The sequence below is a fragment of the Ruditapes philippinarum genome, unplaced genomic scaffold (genome assembly GCF_026571515.1).
Source record: "Ruditapes philippinarum isolate M1 unplaced genomic scaffold, ASM2657151v2 ctg714_1_1_1_1, whole genome shotgun sequence".
In the NCBI taxonomy this organism is placed as follows: Eukaryota; Metazoa; Mollusca; class Bivalvia; order Venerida; family Veneridae; genus Ruditapes; species Ruditapes philippinarum.
Window position 1 is genome coordinate 69421 of NW_026855064.1, and position 25120 is coordinate 94540.

A 25120-nucleotide genomic window follows, 5' to 3' on the forward strand; every position below is an offset into this window, starting at 1 on the left:
TAAGTTATTCATTGCAAATATTGTTGTTTTTTTGTTGTTGTTTTTATTGTACATGTTAATAATAATAAATAAAACATAATAGATTACTTTAAACAATTTGTTCTCAAACCTTTATTGCATCGCATGGAAATAATCAGTTGAGTTAGTTAAGACATGTTTATTGGGGGCGTCCGTGGCCGAGTGGTTAAGGTCGTTGACTTCAAACCACTTGCCCCTCACCGCTGTGGGTTCGAATCCCGACAAGGACTTTGGATTCTTTCATGTGAGGAAGCCAATCAGCTAGCTGACGGAACGTCGGTGGTTCTACCCAAGTGCTCGTTCGTGCTTGAAATAATGCACGAAAGGTGTCCTGAGGTCTTCCTCCACCAGTAAAGCTGGAACGTCGCCAAATGATCTATACTGTGTCGGTGTGACATAAAACCCATATGAAATAAAATGAAATAATTGAATTTCGTTCTAGTTAACCCTCAACGTGCTGGTACGGAAACGTATTAGCCTTTGCCACCTGCATAATTATAGCCAGGCCAGGCTGAATATCTATCTGTTCAGTATGACAAAGCTCTATCTGTTTTGTTGGCAATCTTTCAAGTTACATCTTGGTATCCCTTAAATTGATAATATGTAAAACCGACAGGTCTTTTTATTAAATTCTGCAGAATAAGGGTTATTGAAAAATTAAAACAGACCTATGCTCTTAATGGCTTAATATGTCGTTACGTTACATTAATGACTAAATAATTGACGTCATTTGTCGAATTGTTTTTAAACAAACCTATGATATTAATGAACGAAATACTCTGAAGGATTAAATATTTCGTGATGTTACATTGGTATTTAAATAATTGACGGCATTTGTTTATTTTTTATCATTTTATTTTAATATATTTGAAGTGTTTATTTTAGTTAATTTTTTTCTTTTTTGGGGGGTGGGTGGGGGTAAGAGTTTTTAGTTTTTAACCAAATACTTTACAGCATGTTAAAATACGGAACTTTCAGTGAATACAATCTACATGTATATTCCTTTGTAAAGTGCGACATGAAAAATATTTTTAACTTCTCAGTCCATAATGAGTTATATTCCCTTTTCTACACAAACTAAATATCTATCCTTAGATAAAAGAGTATTTATTGTACTGTATTTGACATGTCATTCTCATTTAGAAGCAAATCAGTAAGTGTTTCTGGCACACCAATTAAATTACCATAAATTTTATCGGGATATATATTTATATATCTACATAAGCAGGTGTGATCTTTAATGACGCAATGACTCTCATGTTTCCTAATAAATGTACATATAATCTGCTTTTTAGTGACGTCTATTAATTTCTCACTTCCCGTCGGAGCGTGCTCGTTGCTGAGAAGGCACAGGGCATCGACAGAAGATTTGAAGACATTGGACAGTGCAAAAGATCGGAACTTTTACTGCGGACCAGCTGCCGATGTCCTGACTAATGCCGAGAGGGAGTGGTCCTACAAAGTAGACTTTGGGTCGACGAGGATGGTGTGCTAGGGTGCATGAGCCCCTAGAATGGATAGACGGATTGAACGGCAGGCCTTTTGCTGGCACCAATTGCCCTTTTAAAGGCTACCTCCTTTCATTATTGTCTCATGTTACTGTACATTTAGGTTCTCATTGACCGCCTCACAATGTTCTACTTTTGGCTCAAATTTATATCTTTGGCTAATACTCCGTGAATTGCATGGAGATAAATTATCACTACTTTGTGCTTCAAAATTAACTCTTTAAGGGTATTACTGGTGAAATCTTCGGGGTACGTACTCGACAGCGATAGCCGCGTTTGTGCCTTATCGGGCGGATGGACCCTCATTAAGCACAGACTACATGCATACACAGACGTCTATAAACATGCATCAATAGAAACCTGCCTGGGTCAGATGAAGATTAAAGCGTGCTTCAAGTCTTCCGCCATGTCAAAAGTACGTTTACGCAATCCCCATAACAGTGCTTGAATACTTTTGTCAATTTATTTTGAGAAGGTGTGTCGGTGCATGACATTTCTATTTTAAGACATAATTGTCTAGACAAGAAAAGAAACGTTCAATCCTACAGGGTGGGTGATCACGTGATATTTTGTTCTGATGACCGCTATAGCCCGCGCTCATGACTTATTTGTTATTAGGTTATCTTTCATTTTATCTTTCAATATTTGAAAAATAAACGTATACCATGTTGCAACCAAATATTTGCCGATTCTGATGGTACATGTTTTCAAATGTAGCTGTTGAACTTTTTAACGATATGTTTTCAGAAAATTATGATACAATGATACCACATAATTATGTTTATGAAACTATTACTGCATAAAAACATTTCTGTAAGCATAATAGGAAAATTCAAAGCGAAACAATGGAAAGTTATGTAGCATTGAATCGGAAATATTTGTCCGGAACATGAACTATGATAATCATTCAAATATTTAAAGATACAACTAAAACTTGGCAAAAATAAATCATTTTAAATAAGGGGGTCGGCCTTAAAACAATCGTGAACATAGGACATGTGATCACCCATCCTAATCCAATCCTAGTAAGTATTTAACACATTTAATTCTTTTCTAGCCTTTAATCCTAGTCTGTCAATTTGACGTTTTCGCGTCATCGCAAAATAGCTAGAAATAGCGATTTGTAAGACCAGTATTAATTATACAATGTTATATTCTTAGAAGGTAGTAATGGGGTTCTTGTTAAGAGTAGTTTTATCACATTTTTTTCTTTGTTTTTTTCTCTAGCCTGATAAACAAGATCATGAAGGAAAGGCGGCGTGCAATGAACGCAGCCCCACCCGACCCAGCAACAAAAGCCAGTGGCAAGGAGCCAAGGAGGACCCCAAACAAAAACAGGGAAGGGCACAAGGCAAAATTTCTTTAGAGTCCATTTTAAACTTAAAGGTAATCAACTCAGGTACATGGCATAAAGGGACTGGGAATATTATTTCGAGATTTGCCATCAATAACTTATGTGCATAATTCAGATCATTTCCTTATTCAGTTTCCTCAAAATTAGTATTCTTATCGTGCAAAATAAACTAAAATTGAAATGCGTTACACCGCTTTTGAATCAAATTGTGCTAAAAACATGTGCAAACATTGATTTTCAATTTAACTCTTAATATTTCTTTATTATCTTTGGCAGAATTATTTTCCCATTTAAAGTTTATCACTTAATCAATGCAGAATTTTAAAAATTCTTTGTGTTATGGTTTTTATCTCCTTTACGTAGTTCCATTTTGCGACTTTGAAACTACAAAGGAAATTGAGCTACCTATGGTACAGAGCCTGGCCAGACTACACTGATGTGCAGGCTTGTCTGGGTTTTTACTGGTGGTAAAGCCTATCCACCTTTGGTCTAAGTAAGTTATGGATTAAAAGTGGTAATTTTATTTAATTTTTATTGATATATTACATATTTATCATAACAATTATTTGATTTACTCCTCAAAATATATTCCGGAAGTCTTCTATACAAATGGAATCATAATGAAAAAAGAAGAATACATGTGTCTATATAAAACCGACCAAGTAATTCAAATGTCACATCAACTCAATTATGTGTGTGATTATAAAGGACTGAGAAATTTTAACAAAAAATATCTCCGACAAAAACGCGTGTTTGCACTGTCATAAGATCAGAGTATGACAGCTTGCTGCACGAAAACTAATTTGCTCTGCAAATAAAATCGTCTTCCTAGAACGCACATCACGTGAAACTGTAATTTCCATTCAAGTTTAAATGTAATAATGCATTGTTTGAGCACGCAAGTCCTACAAAAACATCAATACTGTGTTAAGCGTATTGAAGAAAATCGGTGATTTAATAGTGCATTGATAATTAACCCTTAACCGGTTTATTCCATTATATAGATAAGCCAATATTTTAATGGAGCAGTCCATTCAAATGAAAAGGGGATTTTAAAGTCAAAATATGAAAGTGGAGAACTCAACAGTTTATAAAGTTTGGGCGTTCTTCAAGGATTCTGTTTTTCTCTATTTCAATTGTACATGCTAGGGTCTTTACTTGAGGCAAAGGCTTATCACTTTTAGTTCCAGTATAGGTATAATAGTAAAATGCATTGCTTAGTGAATGGAGGCGATTAATGCCTGATTACGTAATAAGTCGTAGCCCAAATGAATTAATGCATTATTATATTATAATTAAAGAAAAACATGTTCATAGCGTCTAAATGTTTGACTTAAATTAAATCTATACGTGTAATACAGTATACGAATAAACGAAGGAAATGTGTTGTTGCTGGTACAAAATGAAAAAAGGTTTTCTTTAATAAATGACATGAATGAGTTAGTAACTGAATGGTTCAAACTAGACTTAAGGTTTTATCTAAAAGCAAATAACTATGTCTGAACAAGATCTTGTATAACATCTTAAATTATACAGGCAGGAGAAATTCACCCGCTTCGATATTAAAGTAAAACTGTCAGATTTTATGTCTGTCGGTGTATGCCTGGTTATTTATATGTTTTAAATTTGAACAATCAAGGTCGAGTAGTAAATTTATATACATGTATTTCATTTTATATATACCTTGCCAGTGTCACAAATTTAGACAGGGTGTAAAAGGACATTTTTTCCAATAGTCCGTATATCTACGCACGTTACATTCATGTATTGCGTCTACACAATCTTGCCAATAATAAATGTTGAAAAAGCATACGATTATTGCATTAAAATGTTTAGGCAATGAAGAACACATTCTTAAGTTGAAAAAGTAACTTACCTTGAAAGTCTTTCCTTGCAGCACTGATGCAAGATACAATATTTGATATATGACCAAGGACGGTTGCAAACAGAAGTAATCCGAACATCATTTCAAATATTTCGAATGCGTAATCTCCATTTGTTAGAGGCATTGGAAGATTGCCAACTGTCGTTAACGTCAACGTACTCCAATATAACGCGTGTAGATACTGACGCATGACGTCACCATTGTCCTTGGGAAAATTCCAAGTATCAGAGTGGTGTTCAATTCTCGTGGCAACTATGTAGTATAAACACGCGTTCCAGTGGAACAATGCTAACAAATAGTGCATCAATGTTGTAGTTCGTATAACATTTGGATAATTTGTATGCCTTTCTGTCCGATCCAGGAACGTCCAAAACCTGTACACTTTCACTAATCGAAAACAACGTAAAATTGAGCAAAATCCAATGGACAAATACAAAAAATCTAACGGCAGTAAACATAGACAATCTATATAGAAATTTGTTGTGTTCATATAATGTATACGTAATTTGGTCGAGTCAGTTTGTAACACTCCATCTTCCAAATACCCAGTTCTAAAATGGAATGCTATATCCAAAACATAAATAAAATCGGCTAGGTAGTCCATGCCAAACCATGCTGACATGTTAGATTCATTGATCTCTTGGAAAGCAAATCGGTAAATGATTACCCAGAAGTTGTAAATAAACGCTACGCTAACAATGGATGACCACCAATAGCTCAGCCGACCCGAGGGGTCAAACACAAAGGTCCAGTTGCATCCTTCTTTCTCTGAAACTTGTGTGTTTGTCTCAAATCTGTTATCTGAACGAATACTTTTCTTACCGAATCGAGTTTGGATATCTTTTCTTCTTTGTCTCCTTACTCCTCGTGATGTCACTGTGTCATTTGATCGAACTTTTTTTATTAAGTTAAAGTCATCACGTGACGGCTTTCGAGTCGTTCGTACCCGAACCAACTCGAATATACTTTGTCTCGATGTTGTTCGTGACCTGTTAGATTTGGTGTCAGTTATTTTACTATTTACAGGCGAAGAAAGCTCTGTTCCCGAGCTAAGTCTTTCGCCTATGAGTTTGGTTTTGTCATTCGGCGATGACATAATACTGATTGCTGAGCCCGGGAGGAGTTTAGGTCCGTTGATTTCAATATCTGTTTTCTCGCTGTCCGGGTCGTGATTCTCGTGCATGTCGTCGTCGTTTTCCGACTGGTCGTCCTCAGTTTTGCTGAGGAGACTGAGGCTTTGGTCGCCATCTTGTCTATCGTCAATGATTGATATTTCCTCCAACTCATCTTCGTCCGTCTGTTCGTCTTTAGCACAAGGGGTGTATTTGATTGAAAGACTTGAATCAGTCACTCGATTAACGCTAATGCTACTTGTCATACTGCATCGCACGTGCACTGACCTAATTTCTCGTTAATTAAGATGACAAAAAAAAATTATTTCAATAACTCACATTATATTAAAGAATATCTCCAAACGTGTGCTTTTTTCACTCCTTTATATCACTTAATTTTCACTCCTCTAAACATCGGAACATTTTCCAATAGCAGTAATACTCTACAGGCATCTTCAATATTTTCTCGTGCTTATTTTTAAACTTTCCATTTTTCAGAGAAAATTCGTAGACATATCAAATCAAACAATTTGCACTAAAAACACTTCAATCACTGTTAAATGATGTGAGTAATATTACATATTCCGTATGTATTCCGTAAATATTCTGTATTTATTCTGTATTTATTTTCTAACCACTATTCAGAACACTTGTATCTTATCTATTTCCGATTGATCACATTCTATCAAGTCATATCAATAACACTGTTTACATTAACCATTCTGTCAGACCCTTCTGCTTACTGACGTGCCAATTTTTCCGGCAGAAATTCCGTTTTTTATCTTGTTACTATACGCAGCAATCTGTTCGCACAGTTGACAGTAATTTACTTTGAATCGTCAGCTATACGATTGACTTTATCCAGTTTCACGGTTTGTAGAACAGAGCGCGCGAAAATTTCCAGTAATCAGTTTTAGCAGACGTACAACTATTGTCTGTTGCTAACAAAATAATTTGTGTTTTCAATTTCGAAGAGCATTTTGTCTTTCCGCTTAACTACATGCAAGGCATGAGCACAGAAATTAGAATTTGTTCTTGTTGGATTTTTTTTTTATCTTTTTTCAGGAAATATATTCGTCAAGACCAGATGGAGGAACTTGAAGAGAAAGAGTGTATCCAAGATATAATGTGCAAAAATTTCTGTCGTAAACAGTGACCAAGTAATGGAATTTTCTATCGTTTCACTTCTAAGACAGTAAGACTTGCTATCCTATACGAGTCACGTAGATAGCGTGCTGGTGTTAAAATTATTTGTTTGTAAAGAGGAAAAGAATGTCACGCAATCCGTCAGAAGATTCAAGCCCGCCAGAAAAGGAGCTGCCTGATCCCTAAGGAGGTCTTCATGTACGGGGCTGCATGACTACAGTCTGAAAATAAAGGAAAATGAAATAGATAAACATAACATTGAAAATAAAATTAATATTAAAATTTCGTGGTTTTTTTTTTCCTAGTTTGAAAGTAAAAAATACGTAAGTACGCGGGAATGACATACATATTATCACATATGCTTTTCCCTATAAAATAATTCAAAAACTGTCAACACAAAACATACATGTATAACATTTTGTAATAGATTCAACGTCATCATGATCATTAAAATTCATCTGACCTCACGTAAACAGAATTATTCTCAGAATAATGAACTCTTAATCACTTTAATGATTTCTATGTTATTCTAATCAAAGATTGCACTTCATTATGTTCGATAATAAGACGCACACGATATTCTGTCACGTGATAAGCATACGCATATATTGATATTGACTCCTGACAGCCAACACAATGTCATTTTCACACAAAGCTTCCTATAATTGCATTTCGAACACTAATCAGTTATTTGTTGCCACAAAATAATGTTTCATCTGGTGTTGTGCAGACGACATTATATCACCACTAAAAGTAATAAAAAACACACACAAATTGTGACCAATTTTTTCGAATGCCAAAAATAAATATATTCCACTAAGCCTCTATCACATGTAATTCTGACAGAGAGCGACTTTTTACGCAACACCGTTTGAAATCTAATTTGCGCGCCTACAGTCAGGAAACTACGTGCGTAATTCTGGTACAGATCTGGAGTAAATAAAACAATTAAATCCATACAATAAAACCAAGATTGTATGACAAGTTCCCAGAAGGATTTGACATTGTCAATAATCAACAAAGCTTAGAAATCAACTAATGGGACAGATGGGAAATATATTTCACAAAGACATCAACGGTTTATGACAGAATTTAAAAGCACGTTTCAAAGTAAATTGTACCGCATTAACAGTGAGATTGCAACACAGAATTACGTAACAAAATTATTGTTACGGATCTGAAACAGTTTCAGCAAAACCTTTAATTGAATTTAATAGCCAGCTCAAAAAGTAATGTACTAACGCTTTATATGCGTTTATTTATCTCCAATAACATAGTTGAAACAGAAATAGAATCAAACGTTTTCTTCAATCAGTAACATCTGAACAAAACACTAATGAAATTTGCAGGTGAAAATGAAATTGCCATTTAAACGTCTACTGAATTCATTAAAAGCAATGTTTAATATAATTTGATTTTTGGAGGTACTTTGCTACGGTAACCTCAGTATTTTAATTTACTTCAGTATATTCATTTTATCATATGTTCACAACGCTTTAAATTAGCAAGGGTATTTTAGATTTTTAGAATTTTACATGTAAATAGTAAGTCAACCTTTAGTCTCTTGTAAATCATATAGATTGACAATGTGCATTTATATTGTATTTTATATGTATTTTAACTGTGTACATTGATGAGACTGTAATAAACTAATAAATTAATATAAACTTATTTGATAAATTTTCCATTTTTTCATTTATCAAGTATTTTTGGTTTCATTAATTTATCCTATGTCCCACTTTAAAAGGTCACGTGACATGTTTAACCTATATCATAGTACATGTATAGTAATAGTAATACCTTATATTATAATAATAAGCTAATGTTTATTTAGTTCTATGAAATGATGCGCACAAAAAAACACACATTCGACCTAGCAGTCTCATGCACGTGCAGCATAAAAAATATCATACAGCTTCTCAAGGAATTGCATGACTTAATTCTACATCAAACTAAATCAAATTTCCTGTGAAGCATCATTTTTGAATTTTATTTATTAAGTCACGCCACAGACGTTCCAACATGAGTAAGAACAAACAAACAAAACAAATCCTCCAAATTTTAAAGTACATTTCAAAAGAAATTGAAACATGTTTTAATTATGCCTACAAATAAAGTTTGTAATTGATTTCATTTCAATAATGTCGGGAATTATTCGGAAGTAAAGACATTTGTCCCAAGTTTTATGCAAATAAGCCTGCTAAAGACAAAGCAAAAATAACACGCCCGTTTAACTCACAACGAGTGAAAAATGTCCATCGGTTAAAATGTTGTGAGCAACTTCCGTTCCTCGTTGTGAGCACCCATCTTTGACGTATGACACGATAAACAAGGTGAGTTTTTCATAATTTTTGAAGATTACAGACATTTATGTAAAAATATCGAAATGCAGTTAGCTAGCGATGTGTTTTCTGAGTATGCACATGTAAAGATATTGCCTGTTGGTGGACAATTTGATGGAAATACCGTGCGACGCAGTCACTCGGGGTAGCAGGAAAACTGGAGACAACTTCTCTTTGGACCTAATTTTAACATTGAAAACGTCGATTCTGGTGAAGTTTTGTGCATTCTAACCTAAAACAGATGCCCACAAGTCTTCAGCGTAAATAATTATCTGAAAGTCTTCATAGAAACGAAGATATACCCTTTTTTGCTTTAATCCTCGTTGTGAGCACCATAACCTCGTTGTGAGCAAGACAAGCGCAGTGCGTGTATGGTTTTAATATGTAATTCACATGGTGAAAATATAATTTTTAATCTACCACAGCAATAAAAACGTTTTTGCACAGCAGCATTTCTTTGCAAGACGTTGTGCATACCCCAAAGGGAGGCATGTTAGTTTTGTCAGTCCGTCAATCTGTCCGAAAACTTTAACATTGGCCATAACTTCCTTATAAGAAAACGGATTTGATTTATATTTGAACACAACATCCCTTAGCACAACACCTTCCTACAGACCTGTATTTTTTTACCTTGGCCCCTGAATGGCCTTTACCTTGAAGGGCAAATTGTCCAAAAACATTTAAGATTGGCCATAATGTCCTGGCATAATGTTTAGGCACAACACATCTTTGGACAAGGCCTTTCAACTATCCTATATTATTTTGACCGTGACCGCTGAATAACCTTCACCTTGAAGGTCAAATTGTCCAAAATTTTAAAAATTGGTCATAACTTCCTTATTAGCATACGGATTCTACTTATATTTTGAAACAACACCCCTTTAGGCAAGACCTTCAAACTGATCTGTATTTTTTACATTTGAACACTAACATCCAAAAAATTTTCATTGTGTTGATAACTTCTTATATAAGTAAAATTAATTTACATACATCAAATTTGACCACGAATGCCATATTTCCACAAGACCTTCCAAACTGACCGATATTTTTTCACCTTTGAACCTCTAATTGCGCCTTACATTGAAACTACTAATTTGGTCCAAAAAAAAAATTTAACCCTATCAATAACCAAAATTATGAAAGTTCAAAAGCACCAATTCAACATTGTCAACTAATGTGATAGTTTTTTTTAAACATAACGTTTGGACAGTTTCATTTAAGTAGTACGCAACAGGGATTTGAAATTCGTAAAAATATTCTACGATCCCGTAATGTTTCAGCGACCAATTTGAATTTATGCCAAGCTCAAAAAGTAATTTACCTTTAACTGATTAGTTCTTCTGTTAATCTGATGACTTGTGAATATGAAGAATAATTTTCAAAAAAAGGAAAAAGAAGAACTATTGCAAAAAAAACTATTGTACAAAAAAGTTTTGATTGCTTTTGGTACATTGAAAATTGTATTCTTTCCATTTGAATTACATATTAAAACCAGACAAGCACTGCGCTTGTCTTGCTCACAACGAGGTTATGGTGCTCACAACGAGGATTAAAGCAAAAAAGGGTATATCTTCGTTTCTATGAAGACTTTCGGATAATAATTTTCGCTGAAGACTTGTGGGCATCAGTTTTAGGTTAGAATGCACAAAACTTCACCAGAATCGACGTTTTCAATGTTAAATTAGGTCCAAAGAGAAGTTGTCTCCAGTTTTCCTGCTACCCCGAGTGACTGCGTCGCACGGTATTTCCATCAAATTGTCCACCAACAGGCAATATCTTTACATGTGCATACTCAGAAAACACATCGCTAGCTAACTGCATTTCGATATTTTTACATAAATGTCTGTAAATCTTCAAAAATTATGAAAAACTCACCTTGTTTATCGTGTCACACGTCAAAGATGGGGTGCTCACAACGAGGAACGGAAGTTGCTCACAACATTTTAACCGATGGACATTTTTCACTCGTTGTGAGTTAAAACTGGCGTGAAAAAATAAGAAAATCATTTCCCATTAAAATACGTTTGTTCGTGAACAAATAGTTAAATATTCTAGTATTCGTGGTAGAGCTTGTTCCATTCGAAAAAAAGTTATATAAATAAATATATCAAACATTGCCTTCAAAATGTTTATATTTTTATTATTTATTTGTTTGTTTGCTTGTTTGTTTGTTTGTTTGTGTGTTTGTTGTTGTTGTTTTTGGAGGATGATTTATATATACTAAACGGAACGTGTCGTTTAAACGGAAATAATGACTTTGACAACATTATGATAATTTTTCAATCAATACATATACAATGCACAATACTGCATAGTTCAGAATAATATACATAATAAATGGATCAACACACATGCATGTTACGGAGAATTTCTAATAATTAACCATTCTTATTATTTTTAATATATTCATTAACGTTTAAAGTCATCATTTCGAAAACTTAGATGATATCTTTTCGACACCTTAGTGCAGTGACTGGTTAGCTCCTATTAAATTTAGAAGGACTGTACCTAGTTACTGCAATAAGGTGGCGTTTTCTTTTCATGATTCCAAAGAAAATTCTTCATAGAGAGATCCATGCTGTTCGCTATCAGTTTCTCTTCTGGTTATAGGGTTTGTAAGCGAACAGCATGGATCTTTATTAGACTGCGCGGATGTGCAGGCTGGTCTGGATCCATGCTGGTCGCAAACCCATTATGTTGGTTTTGTCATGGCGCGGCTCATATTATATTTTCTACTATGATCGAATACTCAAGCGATCTCTCTATGAAGAAGTCCATAACCATTGTATATATATGTATATCATGGGACAAAAACATAAACAATTGTAACAAAACATTTACACACATAAAAGAGATAAAGTATACAGGCCCGTCATTGTTCAGTATTAATGAAAACATTAGAATAGATGTATCAATCGATCACAGAGATGTGAACAATTGTTTTTCTACGATATGTTTCTAAAAACCTATTTATATGATAATACCACCGGCACATCTGGTCTATGGAACGCCGTTTACACACAAAAGATATACTGGTTATGCTATCGAATGCAAAGCAAGCAGTTAAAACAACATTCTAGTTCCGAGAATTATGGAACAGAAAAGAAAAATATGAACAGTTTTCTGCTTAGCATATCATCTAGAATGTGATGGCATTTTACAAACATATTGTCAATTTAATCGTCATTTTAAATATTGAATTATGTTATCTTTTCTGCAATTCATGGCTAAAACTCAGTATTCTCTAAATCTAATTTAAAATAATCATATGCAAAATAAAAGTGTGCACTTTGTTGGGGAAAATCTGTAAACTAACTTCAACTGGTAAATGTACAATAAAAAAATTAAATGGTTTGATTATACGACGAATATTGAATTGTTTTAATGTCAGATTGATATATGTAAATAGCTGAACGGTAAAATGTTTGAAGAACTCTGACTTATCGCAACGTTTATTTATTCATTTATCCATTCATTCATTTATTTATTTATATATATATTTATTCATCAATGAATTATTGAATTAATTTATTTATTTATCCATTCATTTATTTATTATTTATTTATTTATTTATTTTTTATTTATTAATGTATTTATTTATTTATTTATTTATTTATTTATTTATTTATTTATTACATGTATTTTTAAGTTATTACTTACATGTATTTATTTATTTATTAATTGTTTGATTTGATTGATTGATTGATTGATTGATTGATTGAGGACATTATACTTTTGTTACATTTCACACTTCTACAATTTTGGTTTGCAAATTAAAGTGAAATTCATTCATTTATTCATTCTTTCGTTCGTTCGTTCTTTCTTTGTTTCTGTCTTTCTTCACTGCTTGCTAACTTGCCAAATTTTTAAAGTTGTATTTAACGTCCATTTGTTTTAATAACCAATTGCTTCTTGATTATTGTAGCAAAAATGTGTGCCTATTTTCAATGTATTTTCTTTTAATCTCACTATCGGAATTATCACTTAATTTAAAATCCACAATCAGGCGTGGCTCTTTCCTAATTGAATACGTTCTCTCTCTGTTTTAGGCAATTCATAATGAAACACACGTTTTAATCGTAATTCTTTTACAGATTATTCTAGAAATCTTTGTCAACGAAGGGTTTTATAGGCGCCTGTCACACTCGCTCCGAGCTTAAGTTGACATCAAACACATAATGTTTGTTTAATTTTTACTTTGATCCGAACTCTCTGGAGATTCAAATATCCGCCGCCAATCGATCGTTGTTGAGGTGATGCTGAGTGATGATAAAGTGGATTCTTTGCTAGACATTTAATAGAATTATTCTCTTCCATAAGTCCTGTAATCTCTAGTGTTACATTGCTTTAAGTTACAATTGATGCGTTTACGTTTACATTGTATCTAATTCTCGCGGAAGATTGAGTCCATGTTGTTTCGTTGATTATTTTGCAACGAAAATAGAAACATATTTGCTTCTCAAACATTGATGCAGCCAAATTATAAAATCAGCATATAGAATCGTCGAAAGCACATTACTAATTTAGATTAAAAAATAGGAAAGATTCTAATATACAATTTGAAAGTAAAAAATGAAGTTATGATTTCCTTTTATAGCAACACGTACAGCAATTTGCTGATGAAAACTTTAAACAAAAGATACTCATCTGAAAGAAATTTGTTTTAAGTTTGTGAAACAGATGACATGAAGCAAAAAAAACAAACAAACAAAAAAAAACACACTTTAAATGGAGAAGAAGCTATGACGTCATATACTGAAAATCTGTTTCACGGATTTATTATCACGCAAGTCCACATTTTTGCGATATTTTCCGAGACCCTTTTTGCCTCGAGAAAATTTACGATATGTACGCCGTCATTTTTTCTAATAATTTTAAAATGTCAATCAAAAGAAGTAACAAAAAGATGTTGCAAAAATGAAAATAATAATAATAATAATAATAAATCAAGATTAAGAAGATGTTAGTTCTCAGTAATGGACAAAAATGTAAACACATTTGGTTACGTAAAACAAAATGGCGGATATTGATCAACTCCAAGGACCAATGAATCTGCTTCTTACGAAACGATGAACATTCAATTTGGTGTTAATAAAAACAAGTCGGATTTCAAAAACACTTATTTCAAAAAACCTGTTATCAGAAAAATTCATGTGTGGCAGATATATTTTTATGTATTGTATTATTTCTATAAACATTTCCGTGTTTCTAATTATCGAACATATCTTGTATTTAATCAACAAAGCATACAAAGAAATACTAAACCAGTTAATGAAAGAAAACATTTTTTTCTTTTGTACAGTATTTGATGTTCTATTTTTAGCTATCGAGCAAAGCAATTATGACTTATAAGGTATCAGTTGTATCAAGTATTCATCAATATTTACTCAACATCATCAACTACTAATGACTTTTAATTGACATTCTTTGTCTTTGATGACAAAAAGATTGTTCGTGTATAGCGTTTGCTAACATAGAATTTTGAAATGATTTACTTGACATTTTAATGGATATCAGTGGCCCTTGTGATGTGTTTAATATCGTTGACTTCAAGCCATTTGCTTCTAAACGCTGTGGGTTCGAATCTTGATAAGGATGTTTCTAATATGAGGGAACTCTTCTGCCAGCAAACGTAAATTCGGGGGCTCTTCTGAAGTCTAAGTTACCCGTTCGTGTCTAAATATGGCACGGAAGGGCACTGAGATATTCTTCAAAGCCAATAAGTATACCTTTAAGTATTTGCCGGACGCAAAACCTTACAAACAACAAAAACAAAACGCCGGCTGAAAATGTGTATTTAATGAACTCTTTCGACTGGCATAACAGATGTTATTTCAGCAAGATACACACGATAATATTACAATATAGCTGAACAATTTATCAATTTACACACGCAATTGTGTTATGGCTTAATATCTCGAATATATTATAATCTCATTTATTTACAAGCTAGATAATAATGATTCTTCATGTACGTATTATATTTCATATTTATAATATGTGCTGCGCAGTTTTCGTATCATCCAACAAGAGGGTTTTACCTTTTCACCGATTTGTATTTCCCACATTCATGTGATACCAATTAAGAAAGCAACACAACGCCAACTGAATATGAGATTATGTCAAACCTTTTTAATACCATTTGTATGAATTCCTATTTTCTAAGATTTAAAAGAGTTCACATACATATATAATACAGTTTTAATATTATCTACATTGAAATACCTTACAATAACAATAATGAGTACATCTTTCTAAATCGTGTAACGAATTTAAGTGCAATTTTGAAGGTTACCTTATCATCCTTTAAAGTTAAAGAAATTATAGACCACGGGCTACTTCATCGAAGGATTTCATCTTTTCTGCAGAGTACCAATTAAGTTTGTCTGTACGTCCACTCCAATTTTACAGATGTTTTCATTCCAACATGACAATACAGTGCTTTTAGAAGCCACTGACAGCGTAATGATATATTTTAATGACACCCAAGAAGACAGCATTCATCGAGCCGTGGTAAATAGCGACGGTCATTCTATAAATCAATACATGGACGCGTTGATACTGGCGGCTAATATGGCTAGCTTGGAGAACGACGATACTGGGCTAAAGGGTAAATCTTCAAATTAGTTGGATTACTTGGTTGATGCACTTACAATAATTGGGTAAATAGTCCTAGAGACATCAATGCTTGTGATCAATAATTCGGTTATTTTTCATTATTCTGAGTCTTGTTTTGCAAATTGACAAACAAATAGGAATGTGTGTATCTAGATTTATTGAGAAAACAAACACGTATGATTCGATTTCAGGGGAATAAAATATTAAAGAAAGTGAGCGTCATGTGTTTTGAAAATTTCTTTACGTATTTCTTTTGGCATCCGAAATATAGAATATAGAAAAAAATAATTATATAGAATTTTACGATTAACATTAGTTCTCATCGGAACATCGCATTTGTTGTTGTTGTGATTTTGTTGTTTGTTGTTGTTGTAAAAATGAGACAAATAAGGACACAAATGATATATGACATTGGTTCAGGTGAATCTATTTCTTTGCGTTTCATTTCGGGTTGGTAGCGTAGATTAATTGAACGAGTTATCGCACACTACAGACTCAACATCAAGGTCCATAAAAATCCACCTTCCACCACACCCTAACCCCCTCCCCAAACTAAAAAATGTCAATTCAACAGCGAATTCAGTTTGTCTTTGCTATGTTGATCACGTGAATCTATCGGGTGGAATAGATAGAAGAGCTTCTTAAAATAGAAGGTGACCGATCAAACCGTCCGGAAGTGCTCTTTTACTTCTGGTAGCTCTTCCGTTTTCCAAATCGAACCGGCCAACATTTAGTTATCCGGTATACCCCAAATATGGTTTTCCATAGAACAGTATATATCTCGTATCGGCTCAGGACCTAATTATGTAACTATTTATACCATGGTACAAGCAGCGTATTATCTCGGTCTGTTAAGTAAAATACTTTTCATTATATTGCTTCTCTGTTCAGATTAGAAACGTTGTGAGAGATTTAATCATATATTTTTGTATCAATATTGAATTAAATGCATTTCTCAAAGGAAACATTACATTGAAAGATAATTGGATTTTCCTGGAAATTTATTCTCCCGTGAAATAAAATCTGTCTAAATAGCATTAATTTTGAAATAGCATTCTGCTTATTTATACTTGATATCGATTTGTTGGAAATTATAGTTAAAAAGATCAGACATTCTTTCATAATCATAATGATTGACAATATAAACGTGAGGTCATATAATGGAGAATCGTGACGCATTAGTGACGCATATTTGTTTATTTATGAAAGGTGTTGGTGTGCACTTTAACATGATTGCGCTTTAATGACATTTAAAAGAAAGCAAGATATCGGCACTTTTTGCTCGGTGTTGCTATATTTAAAACAATATGTTACATAGTAAGATTTTTTAAATTCTATATGAAATCTTAAACGTAAAGAACTCGGAAATAAAGAAAACAACAACATAATTTATACAATATAGACTCAGCTTGATTCGTCTGTGCATAAGAGATAATGGCTGGAGTCTGTGGATGGGAAATTATTAATAAATACAACATCTATCATACAACAAGCAAAGAATTAAACGGTTATAAGTCTTTGACACAAAATGTGCTGCAATAAACGATCCCTAAGGACCAGAAAAATATATGCATCACTAAGTTATAACAGCGCATGTATTTTAACTGTTACATATTTTTATTATTTACCATTAATTGGCTTATAAGCCCACTTGACGTCACATGTCTCTCTAAATCATTGTATATGTCATGTAGTAAAAGCCATTTTATTACTTGCACTTGCACCACATTTGAATCAACACTCTTAAAACGAATACGACTTATTTGATAAATCGCATTTGCAGACGTTATTATTTAAGAAGGAAAGACCAATACTTACGCTGTCTGTCTATAGAAAGTATGGACTGCGTTACAACATATTTAATGACATCCATGATGCAAGTAAATGATAGCCCGTCTAAATCGATACGTAGAAGTGTTGATACAAGAAAAAAGGGGGGAAATTGTCGGCAAAAGACCAGACTAATGCTGTTATATTTCCCGGTCAACCAAAAGACGATACGTGGATAACGACTTAACCTTCTGATTAGGTTGGATTATGTCGAGGATATATGTACAATAAGTACGCAAATAGTCCCAGGGGTCTCTCCGTCTTAAAATCAATAACAAAGCTATTTTTCAATTATTTCTGATCATGTTTCCAAAGAACGACATGGAAATTGTAAAGACGATATTACGGGTTTTGGAAATTAGCCAAGAACAAACAAAATTTTCCGTTTATAGGTTTAGTATGACCCGTTTGAAGATTTGATGATGGTTTTGTTATTGAAGTCAATAGTTCAGGGGAACTATGTAAGTGCATAAAACATATTACATTGCCGCTGATGAGTTAATGGTTTTCTTGTAAATAAATGTATATTACAGTCTATATATACAGGACATTTTAATATTAAAAAATCAAAACTGTCTGAATATTAAAACAAAACTTTGACATTTGATAACAAATGTTTCTATTTCAACTCATAACACTTTGACATTTGATAACAAATGTTTCTATTTCAACTCATAACACAGAACGTCCATACTTAGAAAATAAGCGTTCTTATTGTTGTAAGAATTGTAATCCACCAATAAGAAACTACCGATCTTTTTATAAATGTTAATATAAGAAAGTCTATCATTGGTTTTTGTTGTTTATATTGTATATTTTATAACGAAAATAATTATGTGTTCACATCAAACGTCATATTTGATGTATATGTATATACACAGAACCACTTGCATCAATTGATTAAAATAAACAATGATATAAATGAACTGTAGTGCATAACACTTTTATCAATGATAAATTAAAAAATCTGCTAACTATCAATGATATCAATTAATTTTATAATTAACTTTGCCCAGTACCACTCATATAATTTAATTATTTACTTGTTAGACACACCGACTGATAGACAGATAACCCCTTTATATTCACCCAAAGTATTATTAATAAAGCATAAGGATATGAGAAATGACTTTATCTATTTAATTTATTAAATATTCAATTAACTCCATGTTCATTAATTATAAAGACAATCAATAAATCTCAGCCCCTCATTAATCAATTATTATACCTAATCAAATATACTTAGATTCAATTCATTCAAGTGCATACAATTTGTTGCTGTTTAAAATGTGCGCAAAAAACAATCCGCTTCCAAGACAAATCTAAATTACGTTAAATTCTCCATCAACAATTCATAAAACATGTGCGTATTGCAATCATAAATCATACAAAACACACAGAAAAACAATTGCATAAAAAGGAGGAATATTTATATCGAGTTAAGAAAGTGTATTATAAAGTGTAATATTTGTCCGACAAGCAAGACATAATCAATATCGATGCGTGTCATATTTCTCTAAATACTTGATTTAGCCGCCAAGTCATCTTTTTTCAGGGAACAATTTACCTAAACTTTGCCACAATAATTGTATTTGTCTTTTTCCCCCTATTTGTTATAGTTGTAGATAAATACCAAACAAGAAATTCCATTACGTAGAAAATGTGTAACATTTTGCACATTCCGAAATTTGTTTATGAATCAAAATGCTTCTACGATTTCGAAACATTATTTTGTCCGGCATGGTCCGGTTAATGTTAATGAGTAGCGGTGACTCACTGGGTTCCGGGTCACATTTCCTCATAGGGTATTAGTACGGTTTTCATTGCTCAAGTAACATATTTTCACAAAACTTAAGGAATTCAAGATACAACCTGACTTTTGTGGTAAATATTCACCCGACAGGGAAAACTGCATGCCTGGGTTTCTTTAACATTGTTTAGATTTTTGCATTGGAAACAAACAAAAGCATTTCATGTACCCTTATACATGCCATCTGTTACTTATCAATTCGCTGCGGCTATTATTTCCGGCCTGTTTAATAAAATTTCTCAAATGTTTTCACCGTTTGTTATTGCTTAATACAACGTGAATTTGCAGATTTCATCGTAAGGCACAATGTCCTTTTTGGCATGTAAAATCATTTATCATTTGCGCAATATTGCACATGGATAATAACCACTTTCATCAAGCACAAGACATTCACCTTACGCGAAACAGAAGGTCCCATTTCATACATTGTAGACGACTGACAAATCATGCAAAAAAAAAACACATTATGAAAACCTTATGTTTCATTTGAAAGCATGACAATAAAAAGGTTAATCTGGAATGGAGAACGCAAACCATTTTATTTAATTGTATGAAAGTGTCACGTTTTATGTTGTTCTATAAAAAATTAACGTTTAATGTAATGTATGAAGGAATTTAAGAAGAAAAAAAACGCCAAATTTTGTTTAAAATGCCACGTTTAATGTGATTGCATGAAAGTGTCAAGTTATATGTAATAGTATGAAAATGAAACATTTTATGTCATTGTTAAGCTACAGTCTCACTTACATCGCGGCAGAGCCCCGGTAGACGTCCGGGGTGATCCGGGAACGACCGGGGTACTACCGGGAACAACCGGGGTACATCCGTAACTCTGCCGGCAACGTACTGGATGATCCGGGATGATCCGGGAACATCCGGGACTCGACCCCGGATGGAATAAAATATTTAATATCACCGGGGTGGTCCGGGATGATCCGGGAAGGTATAGCTTTGCCGGCTTCATCCTTAGCTCTGCCGGGAACGACCGGGGTTATACCGGGAAAGCACCGTAGCTCTGCCGGCACAAACCGGGGATGATCCGGGGTATGATATAGCCGGTAGAGCTACGGTAGAGCCCCGGTATATGCCGGCAGAGCCCCGGTAACTACAGGCAGAGCCCCGGAGGATAAAGGTAGAGCTACGGTTGATCCCGGTAGAGCCCCGGCAAAGCCCGGATCATTTCAAAAGAATAACGACAATTTGCGATGATTGAACTTGCTTGTATTAAAAGCCTTCCCATTTCCCTTCTATCCAGTATGGCATAAGGATTTTTCAGAAAATCATTATGAATTACTATTCTGGAACAATAGATATTATATTAAATAAAAATTATGTATCAATGTTATCATTTTCGGGCGTTTTCAATCCACCGGGGTTCTACCGGGGCTCTGCCTGGATCGTCCTGGGCTCTGCCGGGACTCTGCCTGGATCGACCGGGGCTCTGCCTGGGTCAACCGGGGCTCTTCCGGGGTCATCCGGGAACGACCGGGGAAGCACCGGCATGAACCGTAGCTTCACCTGGGCTCTGCCTGGATGATCCGGAGCGCATCCTGGGTGGTTTGTATGGAACTACCGTAGTGCTGCCGGGGTAAGTGTGACCGCAACAATAATTTCATCCCGGATCGTCCCGGATCATCCCGGTAGCTTACCGGGATGGCCCTGGGCTCTGCCGGGAGTAAGTGAGACTGAGGCTTAAGAAAATGTCACCTTTTATGTGATTTAATGTGAATGTCACGTTTCATGTTATTGTATGAAAATGCCATGTTTTATGCAATTGTATGGAAATGCCACGTTTTATGTAATTGTATGAAAATGCAATGTTTTATATTCTGTTTCAAAATGCAACGTTTTATGTAATTGTAGGAAAATGCCACGTTTATATATTTGTTTGAAAATGCCACGGTTTATATTATTGTTTGAAAATGCCATGTTTTATGTAATTGTATGAAAATGTCACATTTTATGTAATTGTATGGAAATGCCACCTTTTATGTCATTGTATGAAAAATCCACGTTATATGTAATTGTATGAAAATCCTACGTTTTATGTAATTGTATGAAATGCCACGTTTTAAATTATTGTTTAAAAATGCCACATTATATGTAATTGTATGAAAATGCCACGATTTATGTTCAATTGTATGAAAATGCCACGTTTTATGTAATTGTATGGGAATGCCAAGTTTTATGTAATTGTATTAAAATGTCAAGTTTTATGAAATTGTATGAAAATGCTATGTTAAATGTAATTGTAAGAAAATGTTACGTTTTATGTAATAGTATGAAAATGCCACGTTTTATATAGTTGTTTAGAAATGTCATGTTTTATTTAACAGTATGAAATGTCATGTTGAATGAAATTGTATGAAAATGCCACGTTTTTTTTATTGTATGAAAATGACATGTTTATGTTTTGAATGAAAATACCACGTTTTATGTAATTGTATGAAAATTTCATGTTTTATGTAATTGTATAGAAATGCCATGTTTTATGTAATTGTATGAAAATGCGATGTTATATGTAATTGTCAGAAAATGTTACGTTTTTATTTAATTGTATGAAAATGCCACGTTTTATGCTCGATGCGTGTTTATACGGTGCATTCAACACAAAGCTTGCTGGAACCAGAGGTGTGAACTGTTTTTATACTGTAATTTTATAGAGTTAACTCAACATAACTATAATACAACTACCAACCACACGTTTCTTAAATTCATTTAAAAAAAACAATCGTTAAAGCAACATTTAGGCATAGTATGACGATGCTTATCAGCTATATTTTGAATTGATGAACGTATCATAGTTTTGGGGAAAATGATTTTTTTAAATTAAGTACTTAAATCAAACATATTTAAATATTTAAAAAAAAATAAATAAAAAACAACCTTTTTTTCAGCACAAAATGTCATACATTAGCCTGTCTTGATAATTAATCGTTAAACACATAGATAGGTGCATGAATGGGCAGGGTAATGCAGAGAAGAGGGTGAAATACTAGGAAATATAGGTAAAGCATCATATTAAGTGGGGCGCAGGGAAACTTTTAGTAAATATACACACAAAGGATATCAAGGTTGGCGGGCATGGCGCCTTTGAAGGTCCAGTGATCCGTTGAGGTTCACTGGGCGAATCTCCCGGAAGCTTCAAAGCTTCAATGATTAATTGATTTATGCATATTATGCGCCCAATGACCTTTCCTCCTTCCCTTCGTATGTTTGAATCTCTAATTATACGGAACTCGTCTAGAATTCATCATTTGTTGATTTTTAAAAGCTGCAACAGAGTTCACAACCTCAAATACAAAGGAAATTGTTGCCTGATGCAATATCCATCTGTTTTGTTGAAGATAACTGAGCATGCTATCGGAAAATCAGTATATATCACAAAATGAAAGGTTGTACTCAAAATATTCGTGCTTTGGCGTCAACTATGGAGCTAAGAGAAGCTAAATAAAATCCTGCTTTTAGAAATGTATATTATTTTACAAGTCTACATGGAATATAACCATTCATAAAACGTACGAGAAAGGTAATGCCAGAAACACCCTTTTATGCCATGGCGCCGGTTCTAGTTACACAAGTAGTCATATCAATTTGCAATTAATTGATTATTCAAATATTGTTTTGAACATTTCAAAGGACAGCGTTTTCCTGAAAATAGGAATAGTGAACTTATTTCAGAAACATTGGTATTAAAAGAAAAACAAATATGGTCAAACTTAAGTTATTGAAACATTCGTATCAATTACTGGCCATGGGTGTAAAAAGATGTGAAAATTGAAGAATTCTCGTTACCCTGTCCCTTTTTATATCCCAGTCATTCACACAGTCATATGCTTTATTTCATAATACGGCTATGGACTACATGTGTATATTTAAAAGAAAATCAAATAAAAAACAATTAAAGAATACATAGAATACTATACCTATCAATGAAATTTTCAGTGTCAGTTCTAGTCGGGTGGCGCCATTTTCAATGTAATTAAATGATAATAAGCGGGATATTCCGATAACGGACAATCGCAACTTTTCGGACAAATAATAATATAGGCAAGTTGCATGTTATTGTTATGAAATCTATTAATAGTAACAAATTGCTGATAAGACATAAGGTAACTTTCGGGTGGTTGGCAAAAAATATGGTGGCTAATAAAATGTAAAATATAGTAATTTTATATTTATAATAACAAACTTATTTTTTATGAAACAGCTTAGTATTTTATATCATCAGAAAGATTATTTTACTCATATTTTATAAATTAAAAAATAAATTTACAAAACGCTTTCATTTTTTCTTGGTAAAGAGTTAAACATGGTGCTAGAAAACTATTGAAATAACAGTTGAAAAATAGCTGAGCTTTCTTTTTTAAAAGCAAAAAATGAAAATCCGCTTATATTTCAAAAATATGAATGTAAAAAACTTTCAAATGATATAAGAATCTAAAAAATCGATCCACAAATAAAAAAAGTTATTAGTATTAAAAAATTCTGCTGCTATATTATGTACATAAATATTGGTTCTTCTTGCCAACCGGCAAATCTGCTAAATTCTTGTAGCAGGTGCTTGTGATGTCATCAGTCAACTTGCCTATATATCGAGTGAAAACGGAAGCGGTGCATATAATACCGAATGACACCTTTAAAACGAAAAAAAAAACTATTTTTTTAACCGACTTCCCCGTTCATAGGTTTTGCCTAATTTCATATTAACTTCTTTCATATACAAAGGAACTCAGACACTGTATATTTATCCACCTTACCACTTGTGTTATACACTAATTACGCCTTTTATGTACATTTTTAAGTCATCTATCCCGAACAAATTTTACTTATTTATTAATACGGAGAAGTCAAAGGCCGGGACCGCGAAGCGGGCCCGGGCTTTGGCTTGCCCGGCCATGTGTCAGTTCTAGTCGAGTGCCGCCATTTTCAATGTAACTCAATGATAATAGGCGGGGTATTCCGCAACTCTCCGGACTAATTATAATCGTCGATTATTCCGAGTGAAAACGTAAGCGGTGCATGAAATACCGAATAACACCTTTAAAACGGAAAAAAATGAACGATTTTTTAAAACCGACTTCCTCGTTCATAGGCTTTGCCTAATTTCATATTAACTAATAATATTATCAATAAATTGTTATTTCAACTAAGGATTTCCATACAAAAAGTAAAGTTTGATATATATGTTTATATATACATCGAACATTATAAAGAAAATCAATATTATATAGCGAAATAACATTGTAGTTAATTTACTTTGTATCTGTTTTTGAAGGGATACACTTTTACTGATGAAGAATTCTCGCAAAACACGACCGCTACCGGCTTTTTACTCATCAAACAAATTAGACACAATTATTTCCGGATAACAATGTCAGTAATTAGACATCAAAACAGAAAACTGCTCCCGCGGGCGTCCACAATTACGCTCATTTTTATCTGTTAGACTTCAGAATGCAAGATACCGGTGTCGGACGGCTGTTGCGATCATTA

At 33.4% G+C, this 25120-nt stretch overlaps 1 protein-coding gene across 1 annotated transcript in view; it reads right to left on the reverse strand.

The window, feature by feature from the left end:
- LOC132742005 (cyclic nucleotide-gated channel rod photoreceptor subunit alpha-like) overlaps nucleotides 1–25120 on the reverse strand; it is a 75612-nt gene that overhangs the window by 26906 nt on the left and 23586 nt on the right. Inside the window, exon 2 of the mRNA XM_060730287.1 lies at nucleotides 4757–7244. Within this exon, the coding sequence (XP_060586270.1) occupies nucleotides 4757–6143 (1387 nt within the window). The 5' untranslated portion in view covers nucleotides 6144–7244. The remainder of the gene's footprint in view (nucleotides 1–4756; nucleotides 7245–25120) is intronic.